This window comes from Clupea harengus, chromosome 4, assembly GCF_900700415.2.
Source record: "Clupea harengus chromosome 4, Ch_v2.0.2, whole genome shotgun sequence".
Taxonomy (NCBI): Eukaryota; Metazoa; Chordata; class Actinopteri; order Clupeiformes; family Clupeidae; genus Clupea; species Clupea harengus.
In genome coordinates this window covers 13,792,283-13,809,782 of record NC_045155.1, presented here as the reverse complement: position 1 = coordinate 13,809,782, position 17,500 = coordinate 13,792,283, and the positions used below count along the sequence as shown (strand labels likewise).

Below are 17,500 nucleotides of genomic sequence, written 5' to 3'. Positions count from 1 at the left end.
TAACATGACCCTGCACACGTTATTAGAAATCTTAAGAGCAGGACAACTGGCTCACGCGTTTCCTGTGTGGAGAACGTGTTCAGCCTGATGGACTTGGTGACAGTCTCCATCCCTCTTAACCACAGAGCGATTCACACACACACACACGCACACACACACAGACACAAACACACACACAAACACTCACACACACGCACACAGACACAAACACACACACACACACACACACACACACACACGCACACACACACACACGCACACACACATAATACATAAACGTCTGTTGCTGGTCCCATTGTTTTCATGGCTTCCACCCCATTGACCATGATCATGTTTGCTGTGCATGTGTGTATGAGTATGTGTGTGTAAAAGTATGTGTACTGGATATGAGTGTGTGTGTATTATGCGAGAGAGGGTGTGTGTGTGTGTGTGTGTGTGTGTGTGTGTGTGTGTTTATCTGAGTGAGTGAGGGTGTGTATGGGAGTGAGTGAGTGTGTGTGTATATGTGTGCATGAGTATGCATTTGTACATCCATTCCTATGGCACCGCAGCCTTAGCAGTGACACGCTTAAAGAGGATTTCCAGCGAGGGAGCGTGGGATGGGGACGGGGATGATGGGGCAGAGTGCATTGAATGTAGTCGGCTTAATGGGCGCTGGATCTGGCCTCGCCGGCCGGCCGGGGACCATGCAGCGCTGGGCAACTCGCTGCCGACGGCGTTGTTACAGGGGCTTGTGGATTTGTTCAGCTCCGTGACTTCCACGAACGGCTCGGGCTCGGGCTCTGGCTCCAGCTCAGGCTCCGGCTCCGGCTCCGGCTTGGCCAGGCCTGGCCCGGGGCTTTGAGCTGAGGTTTTATTGGACTGGGTTGGGTTTCTATTGTTGTTCCGGTCACAGGGATACGGCACCAGTGGCAAGGTCAGTGGAGTGTGAAATTGCGTCCTGTGTTTTCCAGCATGAGCGAAGGGAGAAGTTTCTTTTGAAAAAAGAAAAAAAAGAATGGAGAAGAAGCGAGAGAGAGAGAGAGAGAGAGAGAGTTAAAAAGAGAGAAAAGGCCCAAACTGCTGTTTTGGTTGGCGATAATGAATGCGTCCCCATAGACTGTCAGTCAGGCAGCAGACCACGTCTCCTTCTCTGATGGCTGGCTTGTTTATGTTAGGGCCCCGCTCCCCTCTCTGCTCCTCCTCTCGCTCCCTTCTCCTTCTTTTTAAACCCCTCTTTTCATTCTCCTTAGCATTTGCATTTGGCAGACGGCTTTCACACAAAGCTGCCGCCTCGAAAAACCTGCTGATCAAAGTTTGACCATTTCCTGCTTTCTTGTGTGTGTCTGTGTGTCTGTGTGTGTGTGTGTGGAGGGGGGGGGGGGGGGGTGGACATATGAAAAAAAAATGTGTGTGGTAAGACACACACATTTGAGTGCAAGTGTGTGAGCGTAATCATGTTTGTGTTATTACAGAAAGCTTGAGAAAAGGTGAAGGGAGTGTGAATTTCACACTTCTGACAGGTATTGGCGGGAGGCGGACATTCAGGGTGTGTGTGTGTGTGTGTGTGTGTGTGTGTGTGTGTGTGTGTGTGTGTGTGTGTGTGAGAGAGAGAGAGAGAGAGAATCATGTGGAGCTGATACGCACAGTGATGTCCCGATGTGAAGGGGAGTGGGGCGGGCCACAGACTTTTCCAGAGTTGGCAGCGGCCTGTCCGCTTTATTAAGAAGCGGATATTACTTCTCATGACACACTTTTCACAGGCCATAAAGAGCTGGGGCTTACAGCTAACTCAACATGTGTGCATAACACACACACACACACACACACACACACACACACACACACACACACACACACACACACACACACACACACACACACACACACACACACACACACACACACACACACACACACACACACACACACCACAACACAACACAACACAACACAGAGACATACATATAACAGAGACGCACAAATATACTCTAAGTAGCACAGCGACTTCCACAGACACCCGCGGGTATGAGCAACCATCTATATGCACACATACCGAGTCAACTGAGGGGAACAGTGTTTGGCATCGCTGCCGACTAGGGGCTTACATATAGTAGTATACGAATTAATGTGTAAGAGTCATGAGAGTGTGTGTGTGTGTCTGTGTGTGTGTGTGTGTGTGTGTGTGTGTGTGCGAGTGTGTACATTTTTATCTGTGGGGAAAAAAGGGAAAAGCCAGTGCTGGCTCCATGTTGCCATTCACTTTTTAACTCTGAGTGTGTGTGTGTGTGTGTGTGTGTCTGTTTGTGATATGTACTTTTAAACCTCTTCCACTGTGGGTTTTCCATCGGAACAGAATGTGGTCAGCCTCTGCATGACCCGGAGGCCCAGCCAATCACAGCAAAGCGAGGATGGGAGCGTGCCCACTGCAAGAGATGGCTTCAGTCTGACCTTTGAACCTTTGGACTTAGTGTGTGTTTACAGAGGCATGTCCCACAGGTGAGCCGCTTACAGTGGCAAACGATCAAATAACACACACATACACATATAAGCACACACACATGTGAACACACACAACCACAAATGCACACATACGTGCGTGCATGCGCACACGCACACACACACACACACACACACACACACACACACACACACACACACACACAGAGAACCATAAACATACACCCGGCCACGCACAGGCACACACACATACACACACACAGCGCAATGGCAAGAAGAGATTTTCTCACATCCAACTTTTGCAATTCTCTCTCTCCCACTTTCTCTCACGCACTCACTCACCTTTGGCTGTGAGATCAGAGTACCACCAGCTGTACAGGTTAAACTCCACCAGGTATCTAAAAAAAAGAACCGGGAATATAAAACCCAAACAATAGGATGGAGAGAGAGAGAGAGAGAGAGAGAGAGAGAGAGAGAGAGAGAGAGAGAGAGAGAGAGATAGACAGAGAGAGAGTAAGAGACAGAGATCAGTTAGGGTGGTGAAGCCATGACCCAGGCCTCTGTATTTACATCTAACTGGGGTTGGGCTGCTTCCCATTAGGCCTGCCTGGGACGGGGGGCATATGTGAGAAACATCAGCCCTCAGCCTGGCCTGGGGGGCAACATCTGCACAGACAGGAGTCAGGCCAGAGGGGGGGGAACCATTTGTTTTTCTCTCTCTCTCATTATCAACATCTACAAACTACAGCAACAACAAGCAAACACAGACAAGCTCACTACGACCTTACCCCCCAACCACTACCCCCTTCCCCCACCACCTCCACCACCCGCACCCTCCTAACCCTCCACCTCATGATGGAGGCCCACCCAAGAGGGCCCATAACCACAGCAAGCACGAGGCTGGATCACACATGCACCCTGGGATTCCCTGGCAGTGACCTCCCCCCAGGAGCATGTCATTAGCCGGTGTGACGTCAGTGGAGGGTGTTTGTCATTGGGGTGAGTGGATGGACAAGGAGACACTCAACCAGACCGAGGGCAGGACACACTGAGAGAGGAAGACTGCAGGCAGACAGGCAGGCATACAGGCAGGCAGAGGGACACGCAGACAAGCAATCAATCAGTCGCTCAGAGCCAGAAGCGTTTCTTACATGACAAGCTCGGTGAGAAGCCATTTGACTGCGGCGAAGACAGCAAAGTACGGCTAGAAGGAGAAAAAGATGGAGAGAAAGAGAGGGAGAAAGAGAGAGAGCAGTATTGAAGTCAGTCATGTCTCCCGTCGGTGTCTCTGTCCATCCATCAATCTGAGCGTGCTCAGACAGGGGAAGCAGTGAGAACTAGTTGTGCACAGCTCAGAGCATACAGCCAGTAAATCAGAGCCGCTGTGACGGAGAGGCAGAGGAGCGTGCCAGGGCTGGAGGCCCACACACTATCTCATACACACATAAACACACACACACACACACACACACACACACACACACTCCGCCACTGTCACACGCATATGTGCACACATGTAAATACACACACACACGCAACAACCCACATGTATATACACACACATTCACTCACACACGCAATCTCTCACATAGACATACAAATACTAATGCACAATCTTGCTCTCTCTCTCTCTCACACACACAGACACACACACACACACACACACACACACACACGCAACAACCCACATGTATATATACACACAAATTCACTCACACACACAATCTCTCACATACACATACAAATACTAATGCACAATCTTGCTCTCTCTCTCTCTCTCACATACACACACACACACACACACACACACACACACCCTACGGATGTGGCTTTCCCTCTGCCTTCAGCCGTGTGTGGGGACCACCCCAGAGAAAGGGGAGCACACCCACACAATCCCAACAAATAAATCTCCCCCCCTTCACATCCACGTCCACAAAGAGCCCGAAAGAGAGTGAGGGAAGGAGGCAGGGGGGGTGGGGGGGGGGGGGGGTAAGAGAGGGAAGGGAAGGATGACGCAGAAGGGAAAAGAACAACTAATCTGTGTGATTGCCTGGATGGGGCTCAAAAGCAAGGCTACACACAATGGTAAGAGAAAACAACATGTAGCTGTCAGTGGCGGCATAAATGATGTATATGATCTAAGAACCGGGCGCAAGAACAAATTATACAAAATTTACGGCACACCAAAGTATAAGGGTTTTGCTGATACATGAGCTCAAGTCTTGTAGTCTTTTAAGGCAAGTGTATGATACAATCCCTACAAGTTGACCTCACCCCAACCAACAATACCTATAATAAATAATTATAGATATTATTCTAGTATTTGAACTCTGATATGCAGGGTTTGCACTTTGCAGCTTTACTGTACTTATATTTATAATTAAATACTATAGATATTACAGGTATTAGAACTCTGATCTCTGATCCCTACAAGTTGACCTCACCCCAACCAACAATACCTATAATAAAGAATTATAGATATTATTCTAGTATTTGAACTCTGATATGCAGAGTTTGATATGCAGCTTTACTGTACTTACAGATAGAAGGCTGTGGGCACTGTCACTGCTCTCTGCATAGATCCTGCAGATGGCCTGGTAGTCATAGAGTGTCACCCTGAAAGAGGAGAAGAGAGAGGAGAAGAGAGAGGGACAGACGAAGGAGTGAGGAGAAGAAGAAGAGAGTGAAAAACACAGACGTCAGTCCATTCCTCTGCAGGCCTCCGACACCATCGTGTGTGTGTGTGTGAGCAGCCTGTGCGTGCCACCATTTTACAGTGATGATAGCATCCCCTCTGACGGCCTAGTTATTCTCTTAACCGTGGTTTTGTTTTAAAACAAGCACGGACGGAGAACACAACCGGTACTTCCATTAAAACACGAGAGAAAACGAGCTTGACTTTACAGAGGGGCACACACACGGCTTGAGCCCGTATTCGTGAAACGCAATCCACTCTTGGCTGAACCTGGACGCTTGGCTTCGCAGGCAATCGCTGCTTTAAACAGTCCAATCAAGCGCTGATGTGCATAACCCCACTTTAGTGGCTACGGAGCTGGACTGAACTAAAGCAATTACGCTAAAGACTCAGAGAATTAGCACAACAAAGCCGCATCTGTGCGGGAGAGGCTAACCCCCAACTCGTCACGATTCCGGTTTTCACCACAGTTGTTGACGTGTCATAGAAGTGTTACTGTACGGACAAGCGCATGGTGATGTCTCATCGTCGTCACAGACAAAAGGCTATGTGTCCAGACAATCGTTAATGCGGCCTGTGCTCGTAACAATTTGAAATCGAGCGGTAAATTGACTGGTTAGAATTCTCTGGAACGCGTTTGCTCTATAATCTAGGACAGTGCATGTGGGGGTGGGGGGAGGGGGAAGGGGGGCACTTAAGCGAAGCACCAGTCATGACTCGGTTGTGGCATGAAGTGACCAATCAGATGTGATTGTTCTCGTTTGTGCGTGTTTTTCGTTTATAGACCTACATTACTGTCAGTCTTTGACAATTCATTCCCTGTGTGTGTGTGTGTGTGTGTGTGTGTGTGTGTGTGAGTGTGGAGCACAGACTTGGGGGCGCAGGCAGGCTGTCTGGGTCTAGAATCCTCAATGGATCTAGTCCAGCTCCGTGGTGCCGCATATCCCTTTAATTTAATTCAATCCTTTTTCGATGACGTCGCATTTTTCACGCCGCTGTGATACTGTCACTCACTCACTTCAGAGTTTCCAGGCCCAGCGCTCAGAACACCAGCCTGGGGCTAGAGCAGGGGAGGGAAACCTCCCACAGAGACATGGAGAGATGGAGGGAAAGAGAGAGAGAGAGAGAGAGAGACAGAGAGGAAGAGAGGAAGAGAGAGAGCGAGAGAGAGGATGGGAGGAAATCATCATAGGAATCTCGATGGGGATCGGAGTGCAGCTGGGCTGGAGAGGTGTGCTTTACTTGCCTGAGGTGATGGAGGTGTGTGTGTGTGTTCCTCAGGGATACCCAGACTGACAGGACAGGTGTGAGGGTATTGAGGAGCGAGTGTGGGGGGCTTTAGGGGAGCTTAAGGAAAGTGGGAGTTAAGAGGGGCATTTGGAGGATGATGGGGGGGGCAGAGATCAAAGGGCAACAGTCTGGTCCCCTCTGCGTTCTGCGTCCGGGCCGGGTTACCGCGCCGACAGACACGGCCCGACGCCCTTCCGCACAAACACACACGCACAGCCCCGGGACAGGTTCCGACCAGAGAGCGAGAATGAGAACCAGAGCTGTGGAACCGTAACATGGGGGAGACGGGGTTATTTAATTAGGCCTGAGCTCAGAGGGGCTGATGGAATTAACAGGTCCGCTCACCTTCATCGGCCGTCTGGCACACACACACACACACACACACACACAACCCCCCCCCCCCCCCCCCCCCCCCCCCCCCACACACACACACACACACACGGGCCTGGCCACCGACACTGGCTGTATGCCCTTTACCGCGCGTAGGCAGAGGAACACCAACACAAAGGAGCATGGTGCCATCCCACAGAGTGGATATGCATAACTCATATTTCAGGATGGGATTGGGTTCTGACAGGGTAAGCCCTGGGTAATGACCGTTGTTTGGGGCTGTTTGGGGATGTCTGACAGTAATTGTCATTTGTAACTTTCCCATCGCAGTGCTCTGGGCATGGCGAAGGGATTGTGTGCTAATAATGGGGAAACTTCATCCGTATGGTTGCATGGCAGTGCTATAATTATGCTTCCCTGTGTCCTCTCGCTGTGCCCTTCAACAGACAAACAAACTCTCTCTCTCTCTCTCTCTCTCTCTCTCTCTCTCTCGCTCGCTGTCTCTCTCTCTCTCTAAAGAGGGTTAAGCAGCTCTCATTAGTAGGGTATGTAGTCGACACACGTGTGACTGTCCTTTACTGCTTCGGTCATTGTTATGGCTGGAGGCATGGTGACGGACATAGACACAAGTGTGTGTGTGTGTGTGTGTGTGTGTGTGTGTGTGTGTGTGTGTGTGTGTGTGTGTGTGTGTGTGTGTGTGTGTGTGTCTGTGTATGTGTTCATTGCCTCTCCACTGTGGGACAGCCGTGCTCTCCCACATCCTATTCCTGTCTTAATCAGGGATAACCGCAACACTGCCCATTGCTCCAAGCCATTCCTGAGCTCACATACATGTGTGTGTTTGTGTGTGTGTGTGTGCGAATGTGTGTGCGCAAGAGAGAAAAAGACAGGGAGACAGTTAGAAAAGTGGGAATTAAAATCAGTATAGGAATAGAAGTTGTACTCATGCACCAGCATCTAAGAGTGACAATGCGCAACATGTATACAAGCACCACATTAAATGTGTGTGTTTGCGTGTGTGTATGTCTACGCGACCGCGTGTCCAATGGTGACTATGCGTGAGCTCACTCCGGTGTGACTCAACAAAAGTTTTCCTAATTCTCCCCCCCCTGTTCCCTGTTCTCCAGGAGGAGATTGGCACTAATCCCTCAGCCGTGAAATCCACAGAGCGGGCCAGGTCGAAAGTCGGCGCCGGATGCAGCGACGTCATTGGCTGAGCTCACTGCCTCGGGCCCCTGCGGGCCGAGCCTGACTCTCGTCTGACGCGCTGACCGATCCGCCGACCAACTTTCATCGCCTCACCCCTTCCTCTCCTCCTCCAGACACTCTTAATCCACCTCTCTTTCCGCCATACCTTCCTGACCTCCACCATAATGCTCCCATGAGGATGGGAGGAGATTTAAGCAGGCAAGGCGTAAGTACTCTGACCTTTGACCTCTGGCAGGGGTACCACAATCATGCTAGTACAATAGGTACCGTCCTCACATGGACAGAATCAAATTAATGTCAGGAAAATAGCCCTGTGGACAGGCACAGAATAAATGTTAATTATTTCCTCACGAGGCCCACCAAAATAATGCTGGCACTATCCTGACAAGAGCACCAATAGAATGTTGGTGATTTCATCCAATTGGACAGACATAAATTGATCTGCTGTTGTCTTGAATAGTTTAAGTTCAAGGGGTCTGACACGCACATCTTGTTGAACACTGGTTCAAGCATTTCATTTCTCAGAGAGAAGTTAAGAATGTCAGTCCCATCATTGAACAGAAGGCCTCTCAAAATAAATGACATCTTATCAAAGTTTGAACACACTGGGCACTGTTACGCTACACTGTGACTGGGCTCACCTAATTTCCTGCAGGAAGTGCAAGTTATTAGAAATGTCAGTCAGACCATTATTCTTGGCAGTATTCAGCATTATGCTGTGTTAGATTTAGGTAGACGTTTTTGTCATCTTCTCGATCAAGACAAACCACTGCTGTGCACCACAGAAATGACACCAGACAGCTGTGCTGCATTGATCTCTGAGTGCAACACCACTCCTCCCTGTTGGGAAACACACTGTAGAGTCAAACTGATACCTCCTGCTGCTAACCTGTGTGGATACACCAAATGGATACAGTGGTCCTCTTGAGCCTTACAGGATGGCTTAGGATGGGATGACAGTAGCTCACACACTCCAAAGAGCCAACAATGGTGTCACTGCGGTGCGTGTTATGTTACAAACGCAGACACACCCTCAGTCTGTCAGGTGTCAGCCCCATCAGTGTCATCACAGTCTTGACCATTTGACACAAGGTGTGGCAGCCATTCAGCTTCCCACTGATGGGGTCAGCAAGGGGCCCAAATGACTTTGGAAGAACCAGTTTAGTCCAGCACAACACAAACTCAGCACCACCAATCAGAACGCGTGCCTGCTCTACCTCTCCCCATATGCGATCTCTGGCACGGCCACGAGTACATGACATGCTGGCACCAGACATCACAGAGGTTGGCCATAGTCCATGAATCACGCCAGTATTCATGGTGCCAAAAGATAGAAATGGGCTTTTCTGAATTGACTACAGAGGCTTAAATTCAGTTACTGTCAAGTTCTTGTGCATGCAGCTGCACGGTGGTCATGACTGGAGGCTGGTTCATGTCCAGGACCCCCAGGGCTGACCTCAGGTCAGTGTTTAGAGTGGAGTAAAACAGGGTCAAAGAGACTCCACTTCTCCAGGTTTGGTGTAAGGAGGTCACCCGGATTGACGATGGCAGCGTGAGGGATCAGGGTCATGGAGATTATCATAATATTCCTCCTCCTCCTCCTCCTCCTCCTGCTCCTCATCATCCTCCCCCTCCTCCTCCTCCTCCATCAGTGTGCAGCTGAGCTCCACTCACCTCTTGAAGGAGTCCATGGAGAGCAGCCTGCTCATGACGGACCCCTCCACCTCGCCGAAGAACATGCCCGTCTGGAGAGAAGAGAGGGGGAGAAAAATGGAGAGAAGAGAAGGAGGTCAGGATAGACGGAGGGATGGAGGGAGAAAAGAGAGACAGACGGCAGGGAAGAGAGGAACACGTCACACATGAAGTGAAAAACAGCAAGTGACAAGGCCCCGTCTGTGATGAGATGTACGGTGACGTGCACACCTCAAGGGTCATGGGGCAATGTGTGTGTGTTTGTTTTTGACAAGCGTGTAAATATATGCATGTGTGTGTACGAGTGTTTATAGGGTGCACATGTGTTGTGTGCATACATGTGGATTTAAGCTCTTGTTTTGCAGGATTTCCTGTATCACTGTGCCAGTGTACATTTCAAAATGAGTGTGTCTGCTTGCTGTGTGTGAATGTGTGTTTGTGTGTGTGTATGTGTGTGTGTGTGTGTGTGTGTGTGTGAGGGGGGGGGGTCTGCTTGCTGTGTGTGAATGTGTGTTTGTGTGTGTGTATGTGTGTGTGAGGGGGGGGGGTCTGCTTGCTGTGTGTGAATGTGTGTTTGTGTGTGTTTATGTTTGTGTGTCTGTGCGTGTGTGTGTGTGTGCGTGTGTGTGTGCGTGTGTGTGTGTGTGTGTGTGAGGGGGGGGGTCTGCTTGCTGTGTTCACGTGTGTGTGTGTGTATGTGTGTGTGCGTGTGGGTGTGGGTGTGCGAGTGCGTGTGTGTGCGTTTGTGAGTGTGTGTGAGCAATCCTAGCTCTAGTGTGTGTGCTGAGGCATGTGACTGAGCAGCTGATGAGAGATGCTGGCCTGATTGTCACCGGAGAAGAGCCCAAGAGCAGTAAGGAGGTGCAGTGGCTTATATAAGACTGACTGCCTCCACTGCCTCCGCTGCCATCAACAGCAACAACACACTCTGCCCCCTAATGGAATAATGATGATGTGTGAGTGCCTGGGACTTAGTCTCACCCTACTGAAGACATACAGTCTGTGTGTCTGTCTCTGTGTCTGTCTGTCTGTCTGTGTGTATAATTATTTGTTTCTGTGTGGGGATGTGTATGTGTCTTTGTGCTTATGTCTTCATGTATGCATCTGTGTGTGTCTGTTTATGCTTGTGTGTGTGTGTGTGTGTGTGTGTGTGTGTGCCTGTTTGTGTGTGCACATGTGCGTGTGTCTTTTGGTGTATTTGTGTCACCCATTTGAAAAGACATCACAGGACTACCCCATCTGTTCGTGTCCTTGCTTCTTCCATTCAAAAAAAAAAAAAAACCCCATCAGCTGCTTCTTACATAATTGAGGATAACAACACAGATTTGCTCCAGAATGCCACTACAACAACAGACTGCAGACTGTAAGCAGTTCAGTGCCATATAGACAAGCACAGAAGGTGTCCTGTCTATTAGAACATGCTTCCGCTTGATCGTCTCAGCCCGGTGTGAGTGCGTCTGGGCAGTGCAGTGCAGTGCAAGGCACTCCAGTCTCACCAATGAGTTGTCTTCTGCCACCAGGATGAAGCCGTTGTTGTCTACGAGGTAACAGTTGATGTCCTGCAGAGAGATAGAGCGATAGAAAGAGGGAGAGAGGGAGGCGAGTGAGACAAAGAGTTAAAGGGGGGGTGCGGGGGGTGCGATGGGAAAGACAGAGAAGGCAAAAGAGGAAAATAATGAGTATAAAACGAGCTCATATCCTGTGGCTAGAGTCGAATGCAAAACGACTTAGACGAACGGATCCAAGCACATTTGATGGTAGAGTCAAGAGTCCATTTGGGGCGAGCGGGGAGAGGAGAGGAGAGAGTTATAGAGTGATTGGAGGGGGGGAGGAAGTAGGGGAGCAGAAGAGGAGAAGAAAATGAAGGAGTGAGAAGGTGGGAAAAGGGGAAAGGGTAGGTTGTTGTAAAAGCAACAAGGAGAAGGAGTAGAACTCACATCATTATCGCAGCTGATAGAGCACTTCCCATCGAGAGCAGCACACTGCAAACAGAACACACACACACACACACACACACACACACACACACACACACACAAACATTGGGACTGTTTCAGTTGGCCCGAGACGCACGGCGTATATGCACAGGCAACAGAGTAAATCAAACTGTGAATCTAACCCTCTCACAGGCCATCCAACAGCTTTGCTTGTGCGTCCCCAAGTGAGACAAATATTGGCCTGGGGAGGGCTGGGGGCTGGAGGGGGGGGTCTCCAGCTGGCTTGTTGCTGTGCACATGCGGATGTGTGTGTGATGCTTCACGACTCCCTAGCGGCCCTGAACACATCCACTGATATAGAGCACCTCTGTCTAACAGCCTAGCACTCAACAGCTGCCTCTATCTGTTCTGCTTCTCCAGCTCTCACACACACGCACACACGCGCACACACACACACACACACACACAAACATACACGCTCACACACACACACAAGCACGCACACACATAATTACACAAACACACACATTCATACTACACAATTGACCTCTGTCTGTGAGACTCTCTCTATATATATACTGTGTATGTGTATGTGCGTGTGTGTGTGTGTGTGTGTGTGTGTGTGTGTGGGTGTGTGTGTGTGTGTGTGTGTGTGTGTGTGTGTCTATAATGTGTTTACCTGTCTACTGGCAGTCCAGAACTTTCTCTGAAAGAACTCCAGTTTCATCTGAATCCCAACAGCTGCAACAGACAAGACACATGCAGTAATTGAATAGGGTGCAGGTGGGAGAGCCAGTACGCGTGTGTGTGTGTGTGTACCGCTAAAATTGTGATTTTCAGGTCTTAAAGGCAGTATATTAACCCGCATCCCCACAGACAGGCATGTAATAGTTAAGTCTAGCCTTTATCCACTACACAATCCAGCACAGTAACGATTTAAACAGAGAACAGATTCAGGTTGTATTTCAAAAGGCAAACGTGACAGATAAAATTGAAAATTTGTTTCATTTCATAAAGTTGCGATTAGACAAAGAACAAATCAAAATCTCTCTCTCTCTCTCTCTCAGACTATCTTTCTCTCTTTTCTCTCTCTGTCTCCCCCTCTGTTTCTCTATGATGAGTGCTGTGGGGCCGGCTGAGGACAGAGCTGCACACACATGCCTGCCCAGCAGGTAAGCACTGAGATTTTGGAGAGAATTCAGCCTTCAAAAAGCCCCTCTGCATGGCATGAGAGGCCTTTTTCACTGGGAGCCAAAGAGGGATATATGAATTCACCACAGGCACACACACACACACACACACACACACACAGACACACACACACACACACAAACACACACACACACACACACACACACACACACACACACACACACACACACAGACAGACACACACAGACACACACACACACACCATATACACAGCTATACATACACATACTGTGCACCCCACTGACACCTCTACTATGTTTCGTGTTTTGACACACTAATAAAGATAGATATACATTTATATGCATATACACACATACACACACATATATTACACACAAACACACACTTCCAGAAGCCTGTAAGCACTGACCGCCAGCCCTACCCCAAACACACACTGCCCCCTGCTGTTGGAGTTATCCTATACGGTCAGCGGATCGGAGCTTGTTTGGCTGGCGGGTGCGGGCCAGCGCCAGGGCTGCCCGTGGCTCTGAGTCTCACAGCAAATGTTTACAGAGGGCCCGCTCCCGGCCAGCGCCCACCCCAACCCACCCCACCCAGCTCCAGCTCCTGCTCCAGTCCACGCCCGTCCGTCCCCCAGCCCGCCCGGGGAGCAGAGCCCGGGAGCTCTCCCCTCTCCCTCTCCCTCTCCTTCTGCTCCGCTCCGCTCGCCCGGCGGCACCAGAGGAGCCCAGACACACTGGGCCACGCTGCGCTGCTCTGTGCTGGCGGCCGAGGGGAGCTGGAGCGGGCGGCCCCGCAGCACATATGGTCTCAGGATTTCATGCTCTCGCACGAGCGGCAGAAACAGATGCCCTTTGTGCTTTGGCTTCTTTAACAGCTCCATTTTCTTAGCCCTGGAAAGGACTTCAGTCAAGATGGGGAATGAAATAAGACAATAACTTAATACTTACAGGACGGAGAGAAATTAACTAAAGACACAGACACAGACACAGTGGCTTTGCCAGGCCAGAACAACATGAACTATCAGCTAAATATTTATCAGATGTTTAGCCCTGGAAGTTGTTGAGCTTTGTTATTGGTTAACATTACTGCTGTTGTATGCGAGCATGAAATACGTCTTGCAGGTGAGCCAGCACTTTCAACTACCCGAGTCCCTACACAAAACAACAAGCACACACATACACCCACAGACATGCTAACATGACACATAACATTGTGTAGTAAAACAGTAAATCCAGGGGACATGAAAGTAACGCTTGCTTGGACATCTTATTTGTTCTCTCTGAATCTAGGCCTCATCAATCCCAAAATCACAGACATTCCTATTTTAAATGTCTGTGAGCAGATCAGTGTCTCTGAGGATTGGTGCAGTTCCACTATGGATTGAAGTTTTTTACAATTCTGCAGAGCACAGTTATACACTTACAATACATCTCAGTGAGATTGTGCACACCTACTCAAACTTAAAAATAAACATATCCCTCTCTCCTTATGACTCATACTGAGTCATCTACCATCAGGTTAAGTTACATAGATGTATCTATGTGTGTGAGAAAGCAGTGTGTGTGTGAGTGTGTGTGTGTGTGTGTGTGTGTGTGTGTGTGTGTGTGTGTGTGTGTGTGCAGGAGCTAAATGGGTCATACCTGCCCTTACTCTAGTCATGTTGGCCATTACAGACGGTAGTCCAGCACTGTGTTCCATCCCACACTGTCACTGTGCTCTGTGTTGTTGCAGCATTGTGCTCCCTTAATGTGATGTAATGCTTTCAACATCCAGAACCACGGCACCTACAGCCATCACATCAGTGGGTTCATACCCACATTAAAAGTGAGAGGTGTTGATTCATGATGCATTCTGCGAGGCCATGATTCTGATGGAGATGAAGCTCAATGCTTCCTTAGTGCATGGGGAGAGCACTAGCCTGTTATCCAGGGGTGACCATGGGCATGAAATTTCACCGCTCGGCCCTTGCTTCCAAAACAGGCCTCGAAAAGGAAGAACCGCCTCCTCTAAATGGCACCATTTGTTATTTGGAGGCAAACAGGCCCAGCCACTTTGAATACGGGGCTCACTCTGAGCAAACAGCCTGATTTGATTCGCTTCCAAACATCACAGGGCCAGGGCTCAGATCCTGTGCCTGGGAACACACCTGGTTCCCCCCAGAACTGTCAATAACGGATCGCCTGACACTCTCCTCCCCGGGCTCCCAGCACACGCCTGCTGCTAAACAGCATCCACGCGGTCCTCAGGCGCCCATGAAGTGAGAGGCTGACACCGCCATATGAGCGGAGCAGGGCTGCTGCCCTCAGCAAAAGAACAGACTAGTCAGCAAAGTGAAACTGACTTTATTCAGTTCCTTTGGTAGAGGGGCTAGGGCTCACAGATATTGTCCTAATTCTTGACCTAACTGAGCTGGATACAATTTTGGTTTTGGTTGGATGGTGTATGTGTTAAATATGAATGAGAACATGAACTTGATCATGAGCTTAGAGTTGAGACACACAAGTAGAGCAGAACTATGGAGCGATATGCAAAGGAGTGGAACGAAACAGATCAACATCTGAGTCTCTGCCATCCCTCAGCACATCCAATGATACGTTGATGTTGTGCTACAAAAATCTCACATGGGATTCTGCCGGCTTAGGTGACTCCAGAGCCTGAGTGGCCTTTAAAGTTCGGAAATATTTTAGGGCCAATCCCTTCACACCCGGCAGTCATGGGCGCCGTAAACACCAGAGGGCCAATGTGTGGGCCTTCCGCCCTGGGCCACTGCATTTCAGAAGGGGAGTGCTAAGACAGAAAAAAGCACATTACTGGGTGGAAAGCCAACACCGTGCAACTAGCTCTTTAACATTCCCTCGCTCCCAGAGAACGCCAGCATTCTCTAGCCACCTTCCTGGACTCCTCGGGCGGGGAGCACACCAGGGCTCGGCGCAGTTAACAGGCTGTCGCTATGCCTCTCTAGCTCCTCTCTCCACCGCCCCACCTGCACACCCTGTTGCTAAAAAGGCGCTGTTCGAGAAGGTAGGAAGGTTCTGATATAAATCGCTCCGGGCGTGCGCGTGGTGACACGGCGGCATTCCGACCACGTGCGCCCGGAGCGTCGTGTTTTCTTCCGCATTTAGCCTCCCGCGCTGCGAGAACAGGTGCAGATTAGCTTGTCAGGGGTGAAGGCCAGCGACTTTCGGGCCGGCGGTATTTTAAAGAGCGGAAATGCCGCCGCTGGCAGGGGAGACTAATTTAGGAGACAGGGAGGAGATGCCCTCTGAGGCACCTCCTCCAACTGAGTACCCCCCCCCCTCCAACACCCTGTGCCATTAGAGAAGAACACAGACTTTCAGGAAGTTCAGGGTGTGGCCACATGCCGAGACATTAACATCAGCAGCAGGAGATCACTATCCCTAGCCGGTGACAGATGGGTGAAAGGATGGGACAGGACCAACAGTAGGATGGAAAATAAAGAGAAAATAAGAATAGGACTGAATTACTGTACATAAATGGGCCTGAAGTCCCACTAATTTAACATCCCTCCGGTAGACTGGCGAAAGAGGCGATTATAGAGATCCAATCCAGTGGATTATGGGTTTTCATTTATGACGGGTATGATTACACCAACAGGGCCTCATCTGAGCTGAGCTGAGCGTGCGTGTGTGTGTGTGTGTGTGTGTGTGTGTGTGTGTGTGTGTGTGTGTGTGTGTGTATGCTTGCATGTTTGTATGTGTGTGTACAGAACGTGTGTACACATGTCTTCATCATGGATGACGAATACATCTGTCAAACTCCACTGGCATATTTCTCGCCCCGCAAACAATGTCACTGCTCGACTGTACAGCCACTCTGACCACGCGCAGCCTCGCTCAGCCACCCCCGCCCCCCTTAAGCAGATTGCTTTCCCATCACTATGGATATTACTTTTCCATACAGTAGATTTCCACAGGGAGGGGGCAAAACGGCAACGCTGGGATTTCCAGCACAGGGCCATGTTCTGTATGAAGTGCCTAGGCTTAGCCACTACGTCCCACGGAAATCTCTCTGACAGAGCGCGAGACGTTCTTTATCCCGCAAAATGCTTGATGGGAAAATAGGTTTAAATCTGCAGAGGTCAGGTCCGGAAGACTTGTCTCTGGCTCTTTACTCGGGGGCTCGCGGGCAGAGTGTGGACTTAGCAGGGATGTGGCGGGGCTCTCCGAGTGGCAGTTAGCGTCAGTGTTTGCAAACTCGCCGTGACGGATGCTAACTTTGGCCACTCACACTGTGATCTACTGTACGCAGCAAAATGACCAGCCAAAGGTCGTAAATGTGAAGAAACTGAGGCGAGAGGCAGTGCTACAGGGTACAAGGAGCTCTTGCATAGACAAGATGCCTTCTTCAGGTTCCTGTGCACAATCATGGATTCAATTCTCCAATTCCCATTATAAAATAATCAGTGTTCATATCTTACAATCATTTTCTACAAGCTTCGGAGGATGGCCTGGCTCATAAAGCCAAGACAAACTGACTGGGATTGATTATTTTTATGTGTGTATTTGTCTGGCATGGACAAAGGAGGTTATGGCTCTGTGAGTACCATATGATCCAGAATGATCTTGCCCTCTCAGAACAAAATACAATACCATATATCCACATACAGGAAAAAAAACAGTCTGAGCACATTCATACACACACACACACATAGAAGATGGACACACAAATGCATTCACACACACCCACCCACCCACCCACCCACCCCCACACA

General features: G+C 49.6%; 1 protein-coding gene across 3 annotated transcripts in view; it reads right to left on the bottom strand.

Moving 5' to 3' along the window:
* The window catches only part of cacna2d3a (calcium channel, voltage-dependent, alpha 2/delta subunit 3a), a 172,896-nt gene that overhangs the window by 11,690 nt on the left and 143,706 nt on the right, over nt 1-17,500 (bottom strand). For 2 of the 3 annotated variants that reach the window (XM_031566323.2, XM_031566324.2), the window contains 7 exons: nt 12,272-12,333; nt 11,593-11,637; nt 11,152-11,214; nt 9,638-9,708; nt 4,980-5,055; nt 3,591-3,643; nt 2,782-2,837 (listed from right to left, as the gene is read on the bottom strand). In XM_031566323.2, coding sequence (XP_031422183.1) covers nt 2,782-2,837; nt 3,591-3,643; nt 4,980-5,055; nt 9,638-9,708; nt 11,152-11,214; nt 11,593-11,637; nt 12,272-12,333 — 426 coding nt within the window. The remainder of the gene's footprint in view (nt 1-2,781; nt 2,838-3,590; nt 3,644-4,979; nt 5,056-9,637; nt 9,709-11,151; nt 11,215-11,592; nt 11,638-12,271; nt 12,334-17,500) is intronic. The other variant, XM_031566325.1, reaches the window with a different exon arrangement.